The sequence below is a fragment of the Taudactylus pleione genome, unplaced genomic scaffold (genome assembly GCF_031769625.1).
Source record: "Taudactylus pleione unplaced genomic scaffold, aTauple2 ptg000662l, whole genome shotgun sequence".
NCBI classification, from domain to species: Eukaryota; Metazoa; Chordata; class Amphibia; order Anura; family Myobatrachidae; genus Taudactylus; species Taudactylus pleione.
The window spans coordinates 2,175,044-2,197,247 of record NW_028285064.1 but is presented as its reverse complement, the minus strand read 5'-3'; the positions used below and the strand labels follow the sequence as shown (position 1 = coordinate 2,197,247).

Here is a 22,204-nt window from a genome sequence, read left to right as displayed (position 1 = left end):
CCCCTTCCCCGCCGCCTAACCCTAACTCCCCCCCCCGGTGGAGCCTAACCCTAACCCTCCCTTCCCCTAGCCTAACCCTAACCTCCCGGGGTGGTGCCTAACCCTAAGTCTCCCCCGGTGGTGCCTAACCCTAACCCTCCCTTCCCCTAGCCTAACCCTAACCTCCCGGGGTGGTGCCTAACCCTAAGTCCCCCCCGGGAGCCCTAAACCTAACCCCCTCCGCAGCTGTCCGCAACGGCGCCCAGCATCACTTCAATCGTGATATCGAGCGCCGGTCTCCCGGCGTCGGTAAAATGACAGGCGTCTAGATTTAGACGCCTGTCATTTAACCCTCGCCAGGATAAAGCAGTCGGGAAGCCGGCTGTCGGGATTACGTCCGCCGGCTTCCCGACTGCATACCGAAGTAGCCAGGTAGGTACAGTAGTCAGAGCCATAACTAGACTTTTTGGTGCCCTGTTCCAGAGACAGCATTGCCCCCCCCCCCACCCCCCACCATTATTTAAATAGGGAAATAAGTGCACCTGAAAAGGGCCATGGGCTCATGGGGAAAGGCCAGGGAGTAAATAGGGGAGGCCAGGAGATAGATGCTGTTGATAAAAGAAGAGGAAGCTACAAGTGAGAATGATAATAAACAGGAAAATTGACAGGCCCAAACAGCGCCCCCTGCCCTGCGGTGCCCTGTGCCATGGCACTGGTCGCACTACCCTAGTTACGTCCCTGACAGGAGTTTCACTCAACATTTTGTGTATCAACTTCAGTAGGTCACATTAGTACAAGTATTTAGAAATCAAATTGAATGTATTTATTTCTGTTTTAGTACAGAGCCGCCCAGTAGGCATGTAATATTTAGCTGCATTTACCACCCCTGGCATGTACCTGCTGTAAGTAGGCCACAAACTTGCACATGAAGTCTCCGAACACCCAGCTGGGCAGAGGGTACAGCGTTGCAGTGAAAGGCACACAGCATACTAGGAACATGATGTCGGTGGAGGCCAGATTAGCTGGGGGCAGAGAGAGACAGAGAGTAACCATACATGTGATCACCAGGTTGTCCCGCTGCTCCCTGCAGGCACTAGGTCTCAGCAATACACAGCGCCTCCTAGGGGAGGCAGAATCATTTATACTGTATAAATGTGTGAACGTCACCTGAAGCCCAGCCTCTGACCACTGCAGAGCCTCCCCTTTCATTCCATAAAAGTTTTATGCTTTTCTCCTAAAATAATGCTTGACTTTATCTCATGTGTGGCCTACGTTAGTTATAGAGGACGTTAGGACTGACCTTTCCTTTGGGGGCTCCGGTTTCCTCCCACATCCCAAAATTATACTGGTAGGTTAATTGGCTCCCAACAAAAAATTAACCCTAGTGTGTATGTGAGCATGTGGTAGGGAATATAGGGCCCCATTTACTAACGAGTTTTATCACCATAAACGAGTGATAACTGTCACTGTGTATGATAAATGGTGCTCCAGCCAATCAGCTCCCAACTGTCATTTTTCTAACAGGTGACAGTTGGGAGCTGATTGGCTGGAGCACCATTTATCAGACACAGCGACATTTATCACTCGTTTATGGTGATAAAACTCGTTAGTAAATGAGGCCCATAGAGTGTAAGCTCCACTGCGGCAGGGACTAATGCGAATGGCCAAATATTCTCTGTAAAGCGCTGCGGAATATGTGTGCGCTATATAAATAACTGGTAATAATAATTAGGACTGTTATTGTGGCCCCCATTTATCAATGATCGCTTTTGCAATATGATCAGGGCATGCCAGTAACGCCCATGATCGCATTGCGATCATACCGGCCAGATGCATCATCCCCGACATGCAGGGACACGGGCTCCGAAAGGAGCCTGTCCCTGCGATGTCTCCGGAGAGCTGCCGGCCAGTGCAGGTGCTGCTGCGCATACACATCCGCTATAGCCAGGGAGGGTTCCGGCGGATCCCTCTGCCGGCTAATTATGCTCAGTGTAGCCTATAGGCTACAGCGGCTAACGTCATCTTCAAATGGCGTTAGCTGCGGGGGCCAAGATCTGGAATGTATCGCATTCTGAATATTGGTATATTTTTCAGCATCATATCCCACATAGAAACCTATGGGGGAGGCAGCTGACAGCGGCAATGGAGGGATCACAGCAGGTATCGGAGATACAGTACCTGCTGCGGTCCCTCTTAGAATACATACGGGGATACGTAATATATGAGGTAAAGCCCCGAAAACTGGTGTTTTCGGGAATTTTACCTCAGATACACTTTAATAAATGGGCCCCTATATGGGGCACTTGTGTGTGTTTAAATTTTCTTCTACATTGAAGGGCAACCAGACCATGCATGAAAATCTAAACCGAGACCCAATTTCTGACAGCTCAAAGCAGTTGCACAATTTATTTTTGCTGAATGGAAAAGTCGCGCATCCCTCTGCAGAAAACCCCTCCCTTCACGCCCTGTATCGCCTTCTCTGCAAAACAAAGTCTTCTTATAGAACTGCTCTGCAAATCTAGGCGCACCAGGCCCTCTGCTCCGTGCTCAGTAAATGGCTGCCCTCACTCTGCTCAACCCGTCAGGCGGTGAAAGTTGTTACTCTTCAGAAAACATCAACGTTTTATTCCACAAAAAGCTCAGCGCACCGGCGCAAAAAAATGGACGCGTAACGCCACCAAGCAGGATGCTTAGTAAGGGACCTCCACTCCCGAAATCATATTCTCTTCTTTAAATAACTTTCAGCAAATGTTATTGGGAACTAGAGACTGGCTATCCCTTATAAAATGGCTGCAACAAGACATTACGGTGTCAGAGGCCGCACATATCCCCAGCTCATGAAGTATCACCCAAACCTGAGCAGATATTTATGTACTGATGACATCATAGATTGGTTATCTAGACACTTACACCACAGCCAATCACCTCTTCACCTGGGCGTCATGGAGACACCAGCTGTCTCCTTACCTGTAGCTGTGGCTGTTACAGAATACTAATAGCTTTTATTTATCCTGAGCAATGTACAGTGATTAGAGCGCAATGACACAAATACATGGGATAACCTTAAACACAATGATAAAACCAACGCGAGTGAAGGGGTGAGGGGAGGATAGGGCAGGATAGAGAGACTCACTGATGGCTGTACAAGCAATGATTCGTTGCTTGGGGTGAGTAGAGAGCAAACAGCACTCCATAAACCTGTACCCACAGGATCAGTCACCAGAGGGCAGAATGGAGATGGGAACAGATATGCAATCATGGTACAGGAGGGTGAATGGGGAGAGTGGTTAGGTGGACGGTCAGGGGTAGAGAGTTATGAGGGCTTGTATGAAGTAGTGAGTCTTAAGGGCTCATTTGAAGGGGTGGTGGCTGGCAAGGAAAGTCGGATAGGGCAGGGGAGTACTAGCGTAGAGTTCACTTTATCTCCAACTAAGGCTTAGTAAATAGTCCCCTGTATTTTAAAAGTGACAGCTAGGAGCTGATTGGTTGCTATCATATCTCCATCCACTTTATCACTCTCCAAGGGGTAAATTTACTAAGTGAGAGTTTTTAGAAGTGGAGATGTTGCCCATAGCAACCAATCAGATTCTAGCTATTATCTTCTAGAACAGGGGTGGAGAACCTTTTTTCTGCTGAGGGCCATTTCGATATATATAACATTATTTGTGGGCCTGGTGCAGGCCACGCCCCCTCCGCTTGATGTCACACGAGGGCGGGGCCACAATAGCCGATGATTACAGCAATGCCCGGAGCATCCTGAGGATGCTCATGGGAGCTGTAAGGGCAGCGGTGTGACTGTCTGAAGTGTCCTAAGGATGCTCCAGGTGGCACTGCTGCATAGATTGTGGCTGCAGGGTGCCATTCTTGGCACCCTGCTAGCCAAATGAGGCTAGCAGAAAAAAGCTCTGAGGGCCAGACCAAATGATTCCTGGGGCCTTATACGGCCCCTGGGCAGGAGGTTCCCCATCCCTGTTCTAGAAGGTGCTAATTAAATGTTAAGTAGAACCTGATTGGTTGCTATAGGCAATATCTCCACTTCTAAAAACTCTCACTTTAGTAAATATTCCCCCAAGGCTTAGTACATCTCCGCCCACAGTTTGCAGAGGGGGGGGGGGGGGCTGACACGGCACGGAGTGTCTGCTTTAATGATAGCTTGCAGCGGGGAGAGACAAGTGAGAGGAAGGCCGACATATACATGAAATATCCCTGCCCATCACTGGTCTTATGTCTGCACTGACCTAGACGGGCAATTTCTCCAGTGGGGTAATTGTATAAAGTCATGAGGATGTGTCTGCAGTTACTCATCTACCACTGTACGTCAGCACCATGGACAGTAGGTGGGAAATGGATGAGCATCCTCAGAGTAAGAGAGTGTAACTCATACACACATGGCCCCTCCATACTAACCCCAGCGTGTTCTGTACTTCATGTACTAAGCCTGGAAATGCTTTATAACAGTTGGAACATAATTAAACCATTATCTCTGTGCTGTTGCTGTACATTACTCTGACACCGCGATCCTTCCGTGACAGCATGAGACGAGATACGTGCGCTGATAATATAGATATTCATTGAGTTCCCACTTATGTAAGTGCATTTTGGACATGAAGATTGTCTCTCATCTCTTCCGACCTCCTCGCTGTCACATTACCAGGAAGCAGCAGGTGAGAATATAATTGCACAGCAACAACTCGTAATTGCCAACATTTTCCCCGTCTCCTGGCTCTTCCGCTGCTGTAAATGGACTTTGGTGCTTTCTGGTAACTGAATTGTACAGGGAAGTTGTTATGCAAAATTGCTAAGGCGTAGATCGTGCAGCAGTCATGTGTAATATTATAACTTATCACACCAGGGGGAGAATTATCACAGCTTGAAAAGAGATAAACTACTAACCAATCAGCTTCTAACTGTCATTTTACAGGGTGTGTTTGAAAAATGACAGTTAGGAGCTGATTGGATGGTACCTCATCTCTGTTCAATTTATCTCCATCCAAGGCTTAGTAAATAGACCCCTAAGTGCTTATTGTTACGTTGACATTGTTAGAATGTCAACATTTCGTTTTACTCCTACCATCCTCTACCTAACGGTGACCCTAACGCTAACCCTAAACCCTAACCCTACACGACTGTGCACCCAGCGATGCGACCTAAGACCTAAGACCCCAGCGCCGTCAGGCCAACATATTAGGTGCTCCAACTCCGTACACACTGGATGATCCAGTGCCCGACTGCTCGATATGTCGGCCCCCCGCCGCCTAGTGCTGCATGGGATCACCAGCCGCATCGCCTCATCTTCCTGCATGTACAAAAGATCAGGCCATGCGGCTGACGACCCCAGGAGAGTGCACATACACGATGTAGTGCATACACACTGCACAATATGAACGATTTGTTGCTCTGATGCGTCGGAAACGGCCTAACCGTTAGCCATATCGTGTAGTGTATAGGGGACTTAAGCCTCATGGAAATGTTTAAGTTATGAAAATGTCGGCATTCTGTCAATGTCGACTTTTTGCAGGTGCCGACATTTTAACCATGTTGACATAATCAATATCGACATGGGGAACAGTGACATCCTGACTGCATATTCTCTCATGTCCATAATTACTGTTAGGCGTGTACAAGTTAAATGATATCAGAAGTCACCATTTACAGAAATTTGCACATGTATTAGTAGGATCACTTTTATTAAAAAATATACTATTTGCTTATGCCAAAAGTTGGTCTTCATTGCCACCTAGTGGTCATAATCAGATGTAACATGATTACAACATGGACTAGCTAGCGTTTGCCAAATAAATAATTTACTTTTAAAATGTTACACAGTGGGATGTTTTGCCAGAGACATCAATTCCCCTAAACTTTACCTAGTTCTGGACAGCAGGGCACTTCCCCCATGTTCATCAAAAAACTCTAAAAAAAATAACTTAAAGGTAAACAAACAAACGTAATTATTTTATTTTTGTACGCAGAACTGAAAGCACATAGACAAAACTAGTTTCAAAGTTCCACAGCTTACGCGCAATCCCGATCACACATACAGTGAATTGCTGAGATTGGCCCAGAAAAGTGGTAAGTTAATTCTTACATTTCCAGGCTATCACTGCTGAGTGTTGTTAACTTTCACGTGATTAAAAAAAAAAAAAACGTTACTGCTTTGATCAAAAAAATTTGGATAAATGAACACCTAACTTTAAAATTATTGCTGCTCCCTCGTTTATAGCCTTTTCCCCAAAAGACTGAACCCCATTTATAAACTTGCCTGTCTAAGTGTGGAATTTCCCTGAATTCCCAGTGTAAAAATAAAACCTCCACACAATAAAAGTGAATAAAGACTGCCCAAAACAATCATTAAGCACTTAAAAATATTTACGGAATATAAAATGTCTTTTCTAACTTCTGGAATAAAGGGGTCCAAATAAATAATACTCACCCACACTCTCCCATTGTCCTGCACAATATGATTATAGCCAGGAGACCTTGGTTATTGCCCTTCGCCAGTCGAATACAAGTGTTAACCAAGCACAGTTTATATTGTTTTATGGATGGTAGAATGGGCTGTATTTTAGGTCACTGTAGTTGTCTAAATATATTTTTAGCTTATGGACATTTTGCAGGGAAAATCTGGAATAAAATCACTTTTTGTGATTTGAGTTTTCCTTAGCATCCAAAAAATTATACCACTAATTTTATTTGTTGGTTATAGCGTTTACAAGGTTCCCAAATGTGAGTGCTGCATATGAGTTTGGGTCATGTTTTGGCTCACTATGGGGTCTATTTACTAAGCAGTATTAGGAGACAAAGTGAAAGGAGATAAGGTGCCAGTCAATCAGATCCCAACTGTCATTTGTCAAACACAGCCTGTCACATGGCAGTTAGGAGCTGATTGGCTGGTACCTTATAGCCTTTCACTTTATCTTCTAACACTGCTTAGTAAATAGACCCCTATAGATCTTACCTGCGGCCAGTGGCCGCCTTTGAGAACACAATAAAGGTACTTTCCCAAGTTTCGCCCATTCAGCGAAACGCACTTAGGGCCACAATTACAGTTTGAAGTGTTTGTGCCCTGAGTGTAGGCTTCAACTTTTTGTTACAAAAATATGGCCTCAAGGTGCATCCAACATAAAGGCGTACGTCATACTTGCCTACCCTCCCGATTCGGCTGGGAGCCTCCCGAAAATCGGATGCAGCTCCCGGCCCCCTGGAAAGGAAGGCAAGCCTCCCGGCGGCCGCCGATTTCCCCGGCCCCCCCCGAAATTAACAGTTAAACCCCCGCAGTGGAGGGGGCTGGTGACGCAATTCACGCTGAATCGCATCATTTCGCCCCTGCCCCCTGCTTCATAATGCCTGTATTATCGCCATTGTGTAGCGGAGGCAGGGCCAAAATGACACGATCGCGTGGCCCCTCCCCTGTCACGCCCGCAAATGTCAGTCACACGCCCCCTTATACCGGCCACGCCCCCCCTGCCCTGCCGATCTGGCTGCTCCCTCCCGGAAGGAGCAGCCAGAAAGTCGGCAAGTATGGCGTACGTCAGTCATATAGGTGTGTATGCTTATGCCCCATGATAGCATAGAGACACGGCTTGCCAATGCTAAATGCAGAAGTAGCATTACTTTGTTTGTACACAGCATAATAATGTAATAATGGGTAATTGTGTACTTTACAGACTCATTGCAGGGAGAACCCAATTAATGTTTTTTAAATGGTACTTGTGTACTTTACGTTCACAAGTACCGAAAGTTGTCCCCACCTAAAGAAGAAAGTTCTGCGCTCGCCACAAGGTTATATAATCCCCCTCTATGCCCACTTGGTTGGTAGGGAATGACGCTGGACACTGGGAATGACGCTGGACACTGGCTGATGATGTCAGGGTCCTCTCTGTGAAGGGGATTTAGACATTACCATGATGGATAATAATAATGAGTGTAGGACACTTGGGTTTTCTCTGCAATGAGTCCGTAAAGTACACAAGTACCTAATAGAGTGTCATGTACACAAGAGAGAATAGTGTTAGTTATTAATATATGTGACAAAAACACACAATTGGAAAGTTATACACTGTACAGCAGGGAGGAGTCAGTATTAATAATCGTTAGAATGACGTAACAGATCTAATAGACAATAATAAATGTTAAACTAAACAATAGTCAAATGCCAGCGATCACGAAGTTCAATTAGTACTGACTCATCCCTGCTGAACATAGTGCACCAATTGTGTGTTATTTGTTTCATTTTGAGTAGGTACAGATCCTACTATTATTGCAGATCCTATTATTGAGCTGCTCATATTCTTCCCTTGTTTAGAGATATAACAGTGAGTCATGCGCACCTACTTCTATATTTAGTAATAAGTAATAATATGAGAAATGTAATTATGTAACATACAAACATCCCCACATCTATTGTTTAGCCTCCTTTTCCAAAGTAGTGCCCATGGAGAGGTGAATAAAGCAATGCGAATAGACGGCTGCGGCTTTGTATAATAAAGTCACAACCCTAATGAATTAAGCAGTATCATCTGGAGAAGTCAAATGGTCAATGTGCAATCAGCCAATCTGATGTGGCCAGGGGCACAGAGAGAGGGGGGGGGGGCAGGTACTAATTACCTGGGCCCATGTTTGTTGGAGGGGCTTGGCGGGGGCCCGGGTCTGACGCCGCCCCCTCCCTCTTACCTGTCAGCAGCCCAGCACATAAAAGCGTGGGAGACTGCTGCCGCTGAACAGCAGCAGCAGTCTCCTCTCCTTTGCCTGTGGCGGGGAGAGATCACACTGATCGCGCTCCCTCCCCCTGGATTTGCGACGGGCTGAGGGGCTCACAGCCTCCCCTCCTCAGCGCAAAAATAGGATTCTTTGAAAAAATTTCTAAGGAGGCATGGCCACGCATTGCTACTGGGGGCACTACATCTGGGGGCATTGCTACTGGGGGCACTGCTACGAGGGTCACTACATCTGGGGGCATTGATACAGGGGGCACTACTTCTGGAGGCATTGCTCCTGGGGGCACTACATCTGGAGGCATTGCTTCTGGGGCACTACATATGGGGGCACTACATCTGGGGCACTGCTACAAGGGTCACTACATCTGGTGGCATTGCTACAGGGGGCACTACTTCTGGGGGCACTACAGCTGGGGCATTGCTACTGGGGCACTACTACTGTTGGCACTACATCTGGTGCCAGACTACAGGGGGCACTACTATATCGTCCATATTTAATAGAGGCCCCCACATGTTTATTGCCCAGGGGATCCACAGACCTTAATCCGGCCCTGCATAGCACGCTTATGTGAACACGCCCTTACTGTGCTCTTCTTATGGTTACCCGCCCCATTCTACCTTTCCAGGCGAGACTGCAAGTCTACATATGTATGCGTTCTGGTGTGCGTGCCCCGTATGCTCTGATCTCAGCAGACGCAAACTACAAGCAGCAGAGGGGAAAACCTGTGCAAAAGGGTAAAAGTCATTTTTTTGGACTCATTTGGAACTGAGGGCCTGATTCAGGGCCGCTCGTTCGCTCGAGCGATGTTCGCACAACTGCGCATGCGTATGGGTTGTAATGCGCATGCGCCAACCAGTCACTGGGGTCGGAAATCGAGCGCTCGCAAAATAGCGAGTGCCTGCTAATTTGAGTGACAGGATGAGGCGTTTGTGGGTGGTAACCGGGGGAAGGTGCTTGAAAACAGGGAGTGGTGATCCGAACGCAGGCGTTCCAAACGGTCAAAACGGGCGTTTTAAGGGTGTGCATAATTAACAAAGCAGCGTCATCGACCACGTCACTTGGTTGTCTTTTAGCCTGAACTGTTCGCATGATTGCGGTAGGATAAACCTACCACATGCACTGCGAGCAGTTCAGATGCCTTTCGATGTACTCGATTAATCTAATAAATAGCGGAGATGACGTAGGATGCGAGCGGCCAGGGGGCGTCTTTACAAAATAGTGAGCGCATGTTTCGTTCGCTTGCTCAGACATAGAGGCGTCAACAGACCGCAAAGAGCCGGACCCTTTTTCTGACCGAGTGAGCGCAAATAGCGTCCGGCTCTGAATCAGGCCCTTAAATCACGAGCATCAGGAGAAATTTATCACATGTGGCACTTCTGCGGGTGCGAAACTTTATTGCAGAGGTTCCCAAACTCCGCCATTACAGTCCACATCGTAGAGCTATCCATGCTTGAGCACAGGTGACTTATCTAGTTCCTCAGTCAATTTAATTTAACTATCTGGACTCCAGCATGGATATGCTTACCAGTGACAAACGCAGGATTTCTTGAGGAGAGTTTCCAAATGCTAGATTATAGAGTGAGTGTGGCCAGTCCATGAACAGGGCATAATTAGCACTTATCCAGTTTTGGGTCATACAAAGCATATTATGTGTCATAATTCCAGCATATACAGGACCATCGATCACAGTAAGGCCGCATATCCACTACACGACTATTGAACGATTACGACATCGTTATCGTTCAATCGTTCCTTATATTGTGCATTTAAATGCAGCAGTAGTGCCATCCTACCTGAGCTGAATGCTTTTATTTCTAATGTGGGCACCAATCCAGAGCATTAGAGCAAGTCCGGGGGTCTGGGGAAGCAGCAGAAGAACCTAGCACTTCCACGCAACTGGAAACCCCCCCTGCATTTGCCTACGCTTACTACCTGGACTGTAATGGGGGAGTTTGGGCACCTCTGCTTTGTTGCATTGCTTGGAGTGCGTCTAGAAATGCCAGAAGACGCCCAGCTATGACATGGTGCAAACTACAAGAGTCTTCTTGCTTTGTTAACCTACACTTGAAGCAGTTTAGTGTCACTGGGCTATTCATCACCACCATTACTCATTGCTATATTTGTTGCCTTCTAATTGGCGTTTACAAATCCAAGGGGATCGGATACTATTTCATCACACTGGGCTCCCCGTGACATTGTCAGCTACAGATACAGATACATGTGTCTGCACCGATGCTAGTTGTTATGTCATCAGCCTGCATTCACCTGAGAACTTTTTATTTTTATTTTGGGTTTTTGCTTTTTATTCAGTTGGTTTTTATTTTCATTATTATCAATTGTTTGTAACCATATGTCGTATCTACATCCCCACTCCCGGGAGTTTTATTAATGTTATTGTCTTTGGATATATTTACAACATTCATGGTCATTTTAATAAAGTAATATTGAACACTCCTCGCTGTGTATATTAAGCGCCACCCACTCTTTTGTATATTCTTTTGCCTTGTTGGAGGTTTGGCAAAGCTTCCTGTGGGTGTGCAGCACTATATGTAAGTAGGGGAGTAAAATCAATGCACCACCACTGGCGCTTGGACTGTTACCTGTTTTTGCTTTGTTGACCTGCCCATTTTTCCCTCTGCACAGGAGGGAGTTCACCTAAATACGCACAGTGGCCATTCCTTTATATCATTTCAATAACCTTGTAAAAAGAAGTCTAATTTTTGTAGTGCTCAGCAAAAATAGGCACATTGGCGTGTAACGTTCTCCTGGGCATGTCCATGTTCTTTGGTGGAAATCTAGGCACATAATGGGTTGAATGCTTGTGTTGCGCTGTACATCAGTTATTTTGTGCATCGTGATATGCAGTGTAAGAGGATGCTCATCGCATCAGTGGAACCCTATGTGTGGCACAGGCATTCTGGCACTCTGACCGGTCTGCGGCTACGCAGGAAGCTGCGATGCTTTGCGTATTATACAACACCTTTCTATCATAGCCAGCAATAACTTTTTTTAGCAGTTTGTGCTACATTAGATGTGGGAACGGACCGGGAAGCTAGCCTTCGCTCCCCAGATGCATAAATGAGCCTTGGGTGCCCATGACCCTGTTACTGGTTCACTGGTTGTGCTTCCTTGGACCACTTTTAGTAGGTACCAGCGGCGGCTCCTAACTTAACTGGCCGGGGAGGGGGGGGGGTCTGTAGTTGTGTGCGTTCATGGGATCGCGATCTCATAAATAAACTGGTCGGCTGCAGCCCCTAGAAGCTGGGAAAGGCTTCCATCATAGCAGGGGAGTGGCTTCAGAAGCGCTCTCCGCTATCGCAGTCCCAGGCGGTGGAGACTCCTCCCCCTGGGACTGCCTGTCTAATATGATTGGCAGGGTATGCTTCCCATGGGAAGCCACGCCCACTACTAGGCAGTCCCTGTGAATGGCAGATTTTACTGGTGGGAAGGTAGAAGCTCCGGGGTAAGATCCGTCACTGGTAGGTACTAACCACTGCATACCGAAAGCACCCCCACAAGACCTGCTGTTTTGAAGATGCTCTGGCACAGTTGTCTAACATTATTATTATTATTTATTTATTATCAGTTATTTATATAGCGCACACATATTCCGCCGCGCTTTACAGAGCATATATTTGACCATGCACATCAGTCCCTGCCCCAGAGGAGCTTACAATCTATGTTCCCTACCACATGCTCATACACATACACACTAGGGTTAATTTTTGTTGGGGGCCAATTAACCTACCAGTATATTTTTGGAGTGTGGAAGGAAACCGGAACACCCAGAGGAAACCCACGCAAGCACAGTGAGAATATACAAACTCCACACAGTTAGGACCGTAGTGGGAATCGAACCTATGACCTCAGGGAATCAGTATGTAATACCGCCAGCCACATAGCGGTTCAAATCCCCATAGCGGCAGCCCGGCAAGGGTGAAAATCCCGATCGTCAATTAAGGTATCGCTAACCTAACCCCCCCCAACCCTAACCCTAAACCTCTCTTGGGGGTGCCTAACCCTAACCTCCCCCCGTGCCTAACCCCCCCTTCCCCACAGCCTAACCCTAAGTCTCCAGGGAGGGTGCCTAACCCTAACCTCCACCTGGGGGTGCCTAACCCTAACCCCCCTTCCCCTAGCCTAAACCTAACCCTCCCGAGGGGGTGCCTGACCCTAAGTCCCCCCGGGAGACCCTATCCCTCCCCCCCAGCTTACCTTCGATCGAGATGACGGGCATCGGGCTCCCGGCGTAGGTCTAATGACAGGCGTCGGGATTTCGACGCCTGTCATTAGTGCCTTGCCGGGATTAGACAGTTGGGAAGCCGGTGGTCAGGATTTCGTCTGCCGGCTTCCCGACCTCAGTGCTGTGAGGCAGTAATGCTAACCATTACACCGTCTGTGTAATCACAATTTGTCCCGTCAAAGTCGCTCAGATCCTAACGCTTCAAAAGATCTGCAGATAAGACAAACGACGCCGCGGGAGCGCGCATAGTGCGTACACACTTGACGATTTGAACGTTTTGTCGTTGTGATGTATCGGAATCGGCTAAAATCGTTCAAACTACCATCTAGTGTCTAGGGGCCATTAGGGAAGCATGATAATCAGCAGGGGGCGCAATGTGGTTGAGGCTCTTATGCTGGAGCAACAACCATCTGCGGAACCCCGACAATTACAATATCCTATATTACCTGTAGTACATTATATAAACGTCTCATTTCATGCCGATACTGCATTACATGAGAAAATGTTATACAGACTCTGAATGTACATGTGCAACTTCATATATGATCAGGCATTTACCATTCTCTAAACAGTAGTGCAGATTGCAGAATAATTTGCCTATGTACAAATATTCACCTCAGTTGCTACATTTGCTTCCTACTTTAAATCACCTCCAAACTGTTTAATAAACCACTTCCAACATTTTATCATTTTGGAAGCCATATGCTTTTTTTTTTTTAAATATAACATTCACAAACTAAACTAGAGCACACTTAGAAATACAATGTTCTCCGTAGAGCCCAAGAGTCCTTAGTGCTGCAGCCCCTCAGGGACAGACTCATTCAATTTGTACCTTTATGAATAATCATATAAAGAATGCCAAAAGACAGGTTAAATGTATAAGATAGGAAAACAGTGCTGAGATTGACCATGAGATGCGTTTTTGGAAAAATATTCGACCCCCTGCAGAGCCTGGTCACAGGCGAATATATATATTTTTCTGCACCGTTTATAATTTTGAGATTGCATTTGTATTATTAATAGTGTTTACTGTGTACTTGTTGGTTAATTAATGTTCTAACTTTTTTTCAAAAGACGATTGAATTATTAAATTAATTTTTCAGAATGAGCCAGAAAAGCAAAAAAATCAAAACATGTATACGGAATGTTGCTTGATGTATTTTTGCATCTACTGTATGTTTATATTTACAGTAAGTAAATCAGGCCCTGTATGTACAAAAGTATAATAGTGTATGCAGAACACTGAAATACTGTTTGATACGTTTCCCCACATTTTTTACCTACAGTATACGAAAGCCACACAAGACTCGAGTGTTTTTGAGAAGATTCAGACAGCTGCTATAAGCTACATCACATGGGGAAGGGTTCCAACAGTTATTCGGTAGGGGCAGTGGGAGTAGAGTGTTCATTCTCAGTGGGGGACAATGGGGGCAAAGTGATCACATACAGTACGAGATGAGCTGGGTGTTCACATACAGTGTAAGGAACGGTGGGAGCAGGGTGATCGCCAGTGACGTGCGGTGTGGTCAATGGCTGGGGAGGCACACATGGAGATGGGTCTGAGTGCTGGGAGCCTGTCTCACCCCTTACTCATTGTAACTCTCCCCTCACTACACTAAACTTCAGTGTCCATTGATTTTCCTACCTGCAGCACTGTGTCTTCTCTTGCTGCTGATCTCTAAACACTGCAGTGCACTTCTTGGTCACATGACACGACCAAGGTGTCCAACAGTGCTCAAGGCACGCCCCCATACTCAGAGGCATGCCTCTATTTGCTCTCTCTCTGTGCAGCTTACTGCCCGTGGTGTGGCTCTGCAAGCAGTGTCTGACTATACAGAAGCAAGGCTGAGCTGTTGCTGTCTCTTGTCTCGTCTCCATTCAGTCCTAGGGAGCTCCACAAAGCTGGTGAGTGTTAACTATAAATATTATTACAATAAACAAAGAAGATGTTTATAAGTTATAAATAACTTCTTTGTATTATTCTAATCATTTTTAGATCAAATCTCAAGAGTACAGAGCCTCCCCTGCCTAACCTGACTGCACATCCTTGGTGATCACATACAATACAAATAACAGTGGAAGCAGGGTGATCACTTACAACATCATTAACGGTGGGTGCTGGGTGATCACATACAGTGTAGGGCAGGGGCGTTGTAATAGAGGAGGGGGCCTGTGTGCAGGCTCTGTTTGGGCCCCCTTCTCTCTGTCAGCTCCCTGAGCGCAGTACATTCCAGCTTCATGTCAGAATCTACTGTGCATGCATGGGTCTCCGGGAAAATGGCGCCCGCACCTTTTCCCCAGGGACATCTTATCTGCGGATGCATAGGTCACTTGGAAAATTGCTGCCACCATTTTCCCAGTGATTTTTTGCTGCTTTGCAGCACCGGTTCGGCAGCACATCGGAATCTGCGGAAAGGTGAGTATTATTAACTATGGGCGCAGGGTGTGCGTTGAGGGCCCCTCTGGACCAAGGGGCCTGTGTGCACCGTACACCTTGCACCCATTATAAAGACGCCTATGGTGTAGGAAACGGTGGGAGCAGGGTTATCACATACAATATAAGGAAGGTTGGGAGCAAGGAGATCACATACAGTAAGGGGTCTAGTTACTAAGCGGTGTTAGGAGACAGAGTGAAAAGTGATAAGAAAGTGATAAGGTACCAGCCAACCATCTCCCAACTGTCATCTTACAGGCTGTGTTTGAAAAATGACAGTTGGGAGCTGATTGGCAGGCACCTTATCACTTTCCTATCACTTTTCACTCTGTCTCCTAACACTGCTTAGTAAATAGACCCCTAAGTAACGGTGGGAGAAAGTTGATCACAAACAGTATGAAGGCCAGTAGAGTAGAGAGATCACATACATTGGGGGGGGGGCAGTGGAAGCAGGATGACCAATGACAATAAGGTGATCACATACAGTGCTAGGAACAATGAGCAAGGTGATCACATTCAGTGGAGGGGACAGTGGGAGCAGGGTGATCACATACAGTGTAGGGGACTGTGGGAGCAGGGTGATCACATACACTGCTAGGAATGGTGTGTGTAGGGTGATCACATACAGTGAAGGGGACTGTGGGAGCAGGGTGATCACATACAGTGAAGGGGACTGTGGGAGCAGGGTGATCACATACAGTGCTAGAAATGGTGTGTGCTGGGTGATCACATACAGTGTAGGGGACTGTGGGAGCAAGGTGATCACATACAGTGTAGGGGACAGTGAGAGCAAGGTGACCACATACAGTGTAGGGGACTGTGGGAGCAGGGTGATCACATACAGTGTAGGGGACTGTGGGAGCAGGGTGATCACATACAGTGTAGGGGACTGTGGGAGCAGGGTGATCACATACAGTGTAGGAGACTGTGGGAGCAGGGTGATCACATACAGTGTAACGAACAATGGAGCAAGGTGATCATATACAGTGAGGGGCCAATGGAAACAAGATGTTCTGATCGTGTAGAGTGGGAGGCAGAGAGATCACATACAGTGGGGGGGATAGTCGGAACAAGGTGATCTTATACAATGGGGGTACATAGGAACAAGGTGATCTTATACAATGGGGGTACATGGGAACAAGGTGATGTTATACAATGGGGGTACATGGGAACAAGGTGATCTTATACAATGGGGGGACATGGGAACAAGGTGATCTTATACAATGGGGGTACATGGGAACAAGGTGATCTTATACAATGGGGGTACATGGGAACAAGGTGATCTTATACAATGGGGGTACATAGGAACAAGGTGATCTTATACAATGGGGGTACATGGGGACAAGGTGATCTTATACAATGGGGGTACATAGGAACAAGGTGATCTTATACAATGGGAGGGACATGGGAACAAGGTAATCTTATACAATGGGGGGACATGGGAGCAAGGTGATCTTATACAATGGGGGTACATGGGAACAAGGTGATCTTATAGAATGGGGGTACATGGGAACAAGGTGATCTTATAGAATGGGGGTACATGGGAATAAGGTGATCTTATACAATGGGGGTACATGGGAACAAGGTGATCTTATACAATGGGGGTACATGGGAACAAGGTGATCTTATACAATGGGAGTACATAGGAACAAGGTGATCTTATACAATGGGGGTACATGGGAACAAGGTGATCTTATACAATGGGGGTACATGGGAACAAGGTGATCTTATACAATGGGGGGACATGGGAACAAGGTAATCTTATACAATGGGGGGGACATGGGAACAAGGTAATCTTATACAATGGGGGGACATGGGAACAAGGTAATCTTATACAATGGGGGGACATGGGAACAAGGTAATCTTACACAATGGGGGTACATGGGAACAAGGTGATCTTATACAATGGGGGTACATGGGAACAAGGTGATCTTATACAATGGGGGGACATGGGAACAAGGTAATCTTATACAATGGGAGTACATGGGAACAAGGTGATCTTATACAATGGGGGGACATGGGAACAAGGTAATCTTATACAATGGGGGTACATGGGAACCAGGTGATCTTATACAATGGGGGGACATGGGAACCAGGTAATCTTATACAATGGGGGGGACATGGGAACAAGGTAATCTTATACAATGGGGGTACATGGGAACAAGGTAATCTTATACAATGGGGGGACATGGGAACAAGGTAATCTTATACAATGGGGGACATGGGAACAAGGTAATCTTATACAATGGGGGGACACGGGAACAAGGTAATCTTATACAATGGGGGTACACGGGAACAAGGTAATCTTATACAATGGGGGGACACGGGAACAAGGTGATCTTATACAATGGGGGTACATGGGAACAAGGTGATCTTATACAATGGGGGTACATGGGAACAAGGTGATCTTATACAATGGGGGTACATGGGAACAAGGTGATCTTATACAATGGGGGTACATGGGAACAAGGTGATCTTATACAATGGGGGGACATGGGAACAAGGTAATCTTATACAATGGGGGGGACATGGGAACAAGGTAATCTTATACAATGGGGGGACATGGGAACAAGGTAATCTTATACAATGGGGGGGACATGGGAACAAGGTGATCTTATACAATGGGGGTACATGGGAACAAGGTGATCTTATACAATGGGGGTACATGGGAACAAGGTGATCTTATACAATGGGGGGACAAGGGAACAAGGTAATCTTATACAATGGGGGGGACATGGGAACAAGGGAATCTTATACAATGGGGGGACATGGGAACAAGGTGATCACATGCAATGGGGGGACAATGGAAGCAGCGTGATCACATACAAAGCGAGCAGGGAGATCATATACAGAGGGGGGTATGCAGTCAGGAAGCCGACGGTTGAAATGCCACCTGCCGGCTTGCCGACTGAGCAATCCCGACGGGACAAATGATAGGTGTCGAAATCCCCATGCCTATCATTATCACTACACCGCGGGAGCCTGACGCCTGGCTTACCGAACAAAGGTAAGCTGGGTGGTGGCGGCGGACAGCCGCATGGGGGGAGGGTTAGGGTCTCACGGGGGGGACTTAGGGTTAGGCACCCCCCTGGGAGGGTTAGGCTAGGGCACAGGTTCTCAACTCGGTCCTCAGGACCCCAAACAGTGCATGTTTTCCAGGTCTCCTCACAGAATCAGTGAAATAATTAGCTCCACGTGTGGATTTTTTAAAATCTGTCAATGAGTAATGAATACACCTGTGCTTCTGCTGGGTGACCTGCAAAACATGACCTGTGTGGGGTCCTGAGAACCTCTGGGCTAGGGGAAGGGGGAGTTAGGGTTAGGCACCCCAGGGGAGGTAAGGGTTATGCACCCCCCGGGAGGGTTAGGTTTAGGCACTTAGGGGGAGTAGGGTTAAGCACTAGGGGGTAAGGCTAGGGATAGGCACCCCTAAGGGAAGATAAGGGAGGGGAGGGTTCGGTTAGTTAGTGTACTAACCGATCGGGATTTTCAGTGGTGCCAGTATTCCGGCGTTGGGATTCATACCGATCCCCAGTGGAGGGGGTACAGTGGTTGCAGGGTAAGACAATATTGAGCTATTTCCGAAAATTTTATATTTGCAATGTATTTCATGCATAATCCCCATTTTTAACTGCCGTCTAAATTAGTGTGACACATCCTGCTCCAGCACTGTGGCCCTGCCTCTGCTAGTCACCGGACCAAACACAAAATTACGACCATAATCCTCTTTAGTGTAATTGATACTTATGGCGCTTGTGGGTATTTTGCTGTAGTGTGTGAGATTTTATGGGTCAGTAACTTGACAGTGTCTATTCACCTGGGTACAGGGTGCTTACTTCCTGAATGTCAGCATCTGCTCTGGGGTGACCCACATTCTACAGGTCCCCAAGGTGGCTGATAATGTAAAAGTGATACATTGTGACAGTGTTACACATCTAATACAGAGATATCCAGCTATACATGGGACGGAATGCCAGAATCCCGTACCCAACCCATGGGACTGGCTGGGGGCAGATCTGCTGGAATTGTAGTATGCATTAATCACTACATGTAACAATAATATAACCCTGACAATCTCATTCATATTATTGGTTAATGGTGTATTCTGCAACTGGAGCTACATTTTACATTTTGCACTGTAGAGCTTGCAATCTAGGTTTCGACATCTGTACAGTTGGGTGAAATGATTAGGCTAAGTTCCTTTTATCATACAATAATTGTTAATTTCCTCGGCTAAAAATGTGTTTCTAGATAGATAGATAGATAGATAGATAGATAGATAGATAGATAGATAGATAGAGAGATATGAGATAGAGAGATATGGGATAGAAAGATAGAGAGATATGGGATAGAGAGATAGAGAGATATGGGATAGAGAGATATGGGATAGATAGATAGATAGATAGATAGATAGATAGATAGATAGATAGATAGATATGGGATAGAGAGATGGAATAGATAGAGAGATATGGGATATAGAGATATGGGATAGATAGAGAGATATGAGAGAGAGAGAGATATGGGATAGAGAGATATGGGATAGATAGAGAAATGAGATAGAGAGATATGGGATAGAGAGATGTGAGATAGAGAGAGAGATATTGGATAGAGAGATATGAGATAGAGAGATATGAGATAGAGAGATATGGGATAGAGAGATATGAGATAGAGAGATATGGGATAGAGAGATATGGGATAGATAGATATGAGATAGAGAGAGATATGGGATAGAGAGATATGAGATAGAGAGATATGGGATAGAGAGATATGAGATAGAGAGATATGGGATAGAGAGATATGGGATAGAGAGATATGAGATAGAGAGATATGGGATAGAGAGATATGAGATAGAGAGAGAGAGAGATATGGGATAGAGAGATATGAGAAAGAGAGATATGGGATAGATAGATGAGATAGAGAGATATGGGATAGATAGAGAGATATGAGATAGAGAGATATGGGATAGAGTGATAGAGAGATATGGGATAGAGAGATATGGGATAGATAGAGAGATATGAGAGAGATATGGGATAGAGAGATATGGGATAGATAGATAGATATGAGAGAAAGATATGGGATAGATAGAGAGATGAGAGAGAGAGAGAGAGAGAGAGAGAGAGAGAGAGAGAGAGAGAGAGAGAGAGAGAGAGATATGGGATAGATAGAGATATGAGATAGAGAGATATGGGATAGATAGATAGATATGGGATAGAGAGATATGAGATAGAGAGATATGGGATAGAGAGATATGGGATAGAGAGATATGAGATAGAGAGATATGGGACAGAGAGATATGAGATAGAGAGATATGGGATAGAGAGATATGGGATAGAGAGAGAGAGATATGAGAGAGATATGGGATAGAAAGATGTGGGATAGATAGAGAGATATGGGATAGAGAGATATGAGATAGAGAGAGAGAGATATGGGATAGAGAGATATGAGATAGAGAGAGATATGAGATAGAGAGATATGGGATAGAGAGATATGGGATAGAGAGATAGATGAGATAGATATGAGATAGAGAGATATGGGATAGATAGATGAGATATAGAGATATGGGATAGATAGATAGATGAGATAGAGAGATATGGGATAGATAGATAGATAGATAGATAGATAGATAGATAGATATGAGATAGATAGATAGATAGATAGATAGATAGATAGATAGATATGAGATAGAGATATGGGATAGATAGATAGATAGATAGATAGATAGATAGATAGATAGATAGATAGATAGATAGATAGATAGATAATGGGATAGATAGATAGATAGATAGATAGATAGATAGATAGATAGATAGATAGATAGATAGATAGATAGATAGATAGATAGATAGATATGAGATATACACACACACACACAACTCTCATAAAAAATTAACTCCATATCCTCCAATCCCTTACAATAAGCCCATTAACTTATATTTCGCAATATACCTCTAATACACCGTCATGTCCCTACTTACCTATGTAAAAGTTGGTGGCCGTTCTCATCTGCCTGTGTTTGGAAATGACATAGATCACTAGAGAGTTCCCGATCAGCCCCACCAGCATGATCAGAGCAAAGAACAGAGGCACCAGCCACGCGTCGGTCAAAAACGGCGGCGAACCGGCTTCGGTCCGGTTCGCCAACGAATCGTTGCTTCGGCTCCAGTTCGCCGGGGTGCTGCCGTTCTCGTATTCCCATGAAAAGTCCAACATCTCATCCAGCGCCATCCACAGGTAGAGAACACGCCCGGATCGGGTCCCCTTGGCTGCAGGAACTCACTCTTCTGCTCCCGCTGTAATTCGGCACAGTATCTTCTTCCTTGTACAGTGAGATTTACAAAGAGCTCAGCGACAAGTGAAGAATTGCAGCCATATAAGTCTCCTGCGAGTTACATTAGTGCAACATTGTATCCAGTGCCCTGCAGCAGCCTGATCGTGTCTCCCCTGTGCCCATCCTATACAGCATACAGGTATACAGGCAGCTCCTGCCAGCACTGGAGACTCTCCGCGATTTATAGTGGAAAGAGTCACACGTGGAATGTGAGCAGTGAGAGGGACCCCGTGTACAGTTACCCTGGAAACAACCCCCCATCCCAATTTCTACTCTGAGCACGTCACCAGCGGAGGCTAAATAACCAATCAGTGGGGAAGGGGGAGACTGGCTGCCTTATATTAGCCAATTGTTTAATACAGAGGGAACTATGTCACATACAGACAAATAGTATTAATATCACATTTATATCAGGAGCTCAGATTGTATACAAAGTGAGACATTTGTTTTATCGTGCAATATAGGGGAGGACTGGGGACAAGATTTTGGACAAGGGTCATAT

The 22,204-nt window shown here is 45.9% G+C and overlaps 1 protein-coding gene across 1 annotated transcript in view; it reads right to left on the bottom strand.

Annotated features, from left to right (window-relative positions):
• The window catches only part of LOC148478337 (G protein-coupled receptor 54-like), a 31,137-nt gene extending 9,255 nt beyond the window's left edge, over window positions 1-21,882 (bottom strand). The window contains exons 1-2 of the mRNA XM_088455592.1: window positions 21,350-21,882; window positions 877-1,001 (exon numbers count right to left, since the gene is read on the bottom strand). Of these exons, the coding sequence (XP_088311718.1) occupies window positions 877-1,001; window positions 21,350-21,599 (375 nt within the window). The 5' untranslated portion in view covers window positions 21,600-21,882. The remainder of the gene's footprint in view (window positions 1-876; window positions 1,002-21,349) is intronic.
• Window positions 21,883-22,204: the final 322 nt, after the last annotated feature.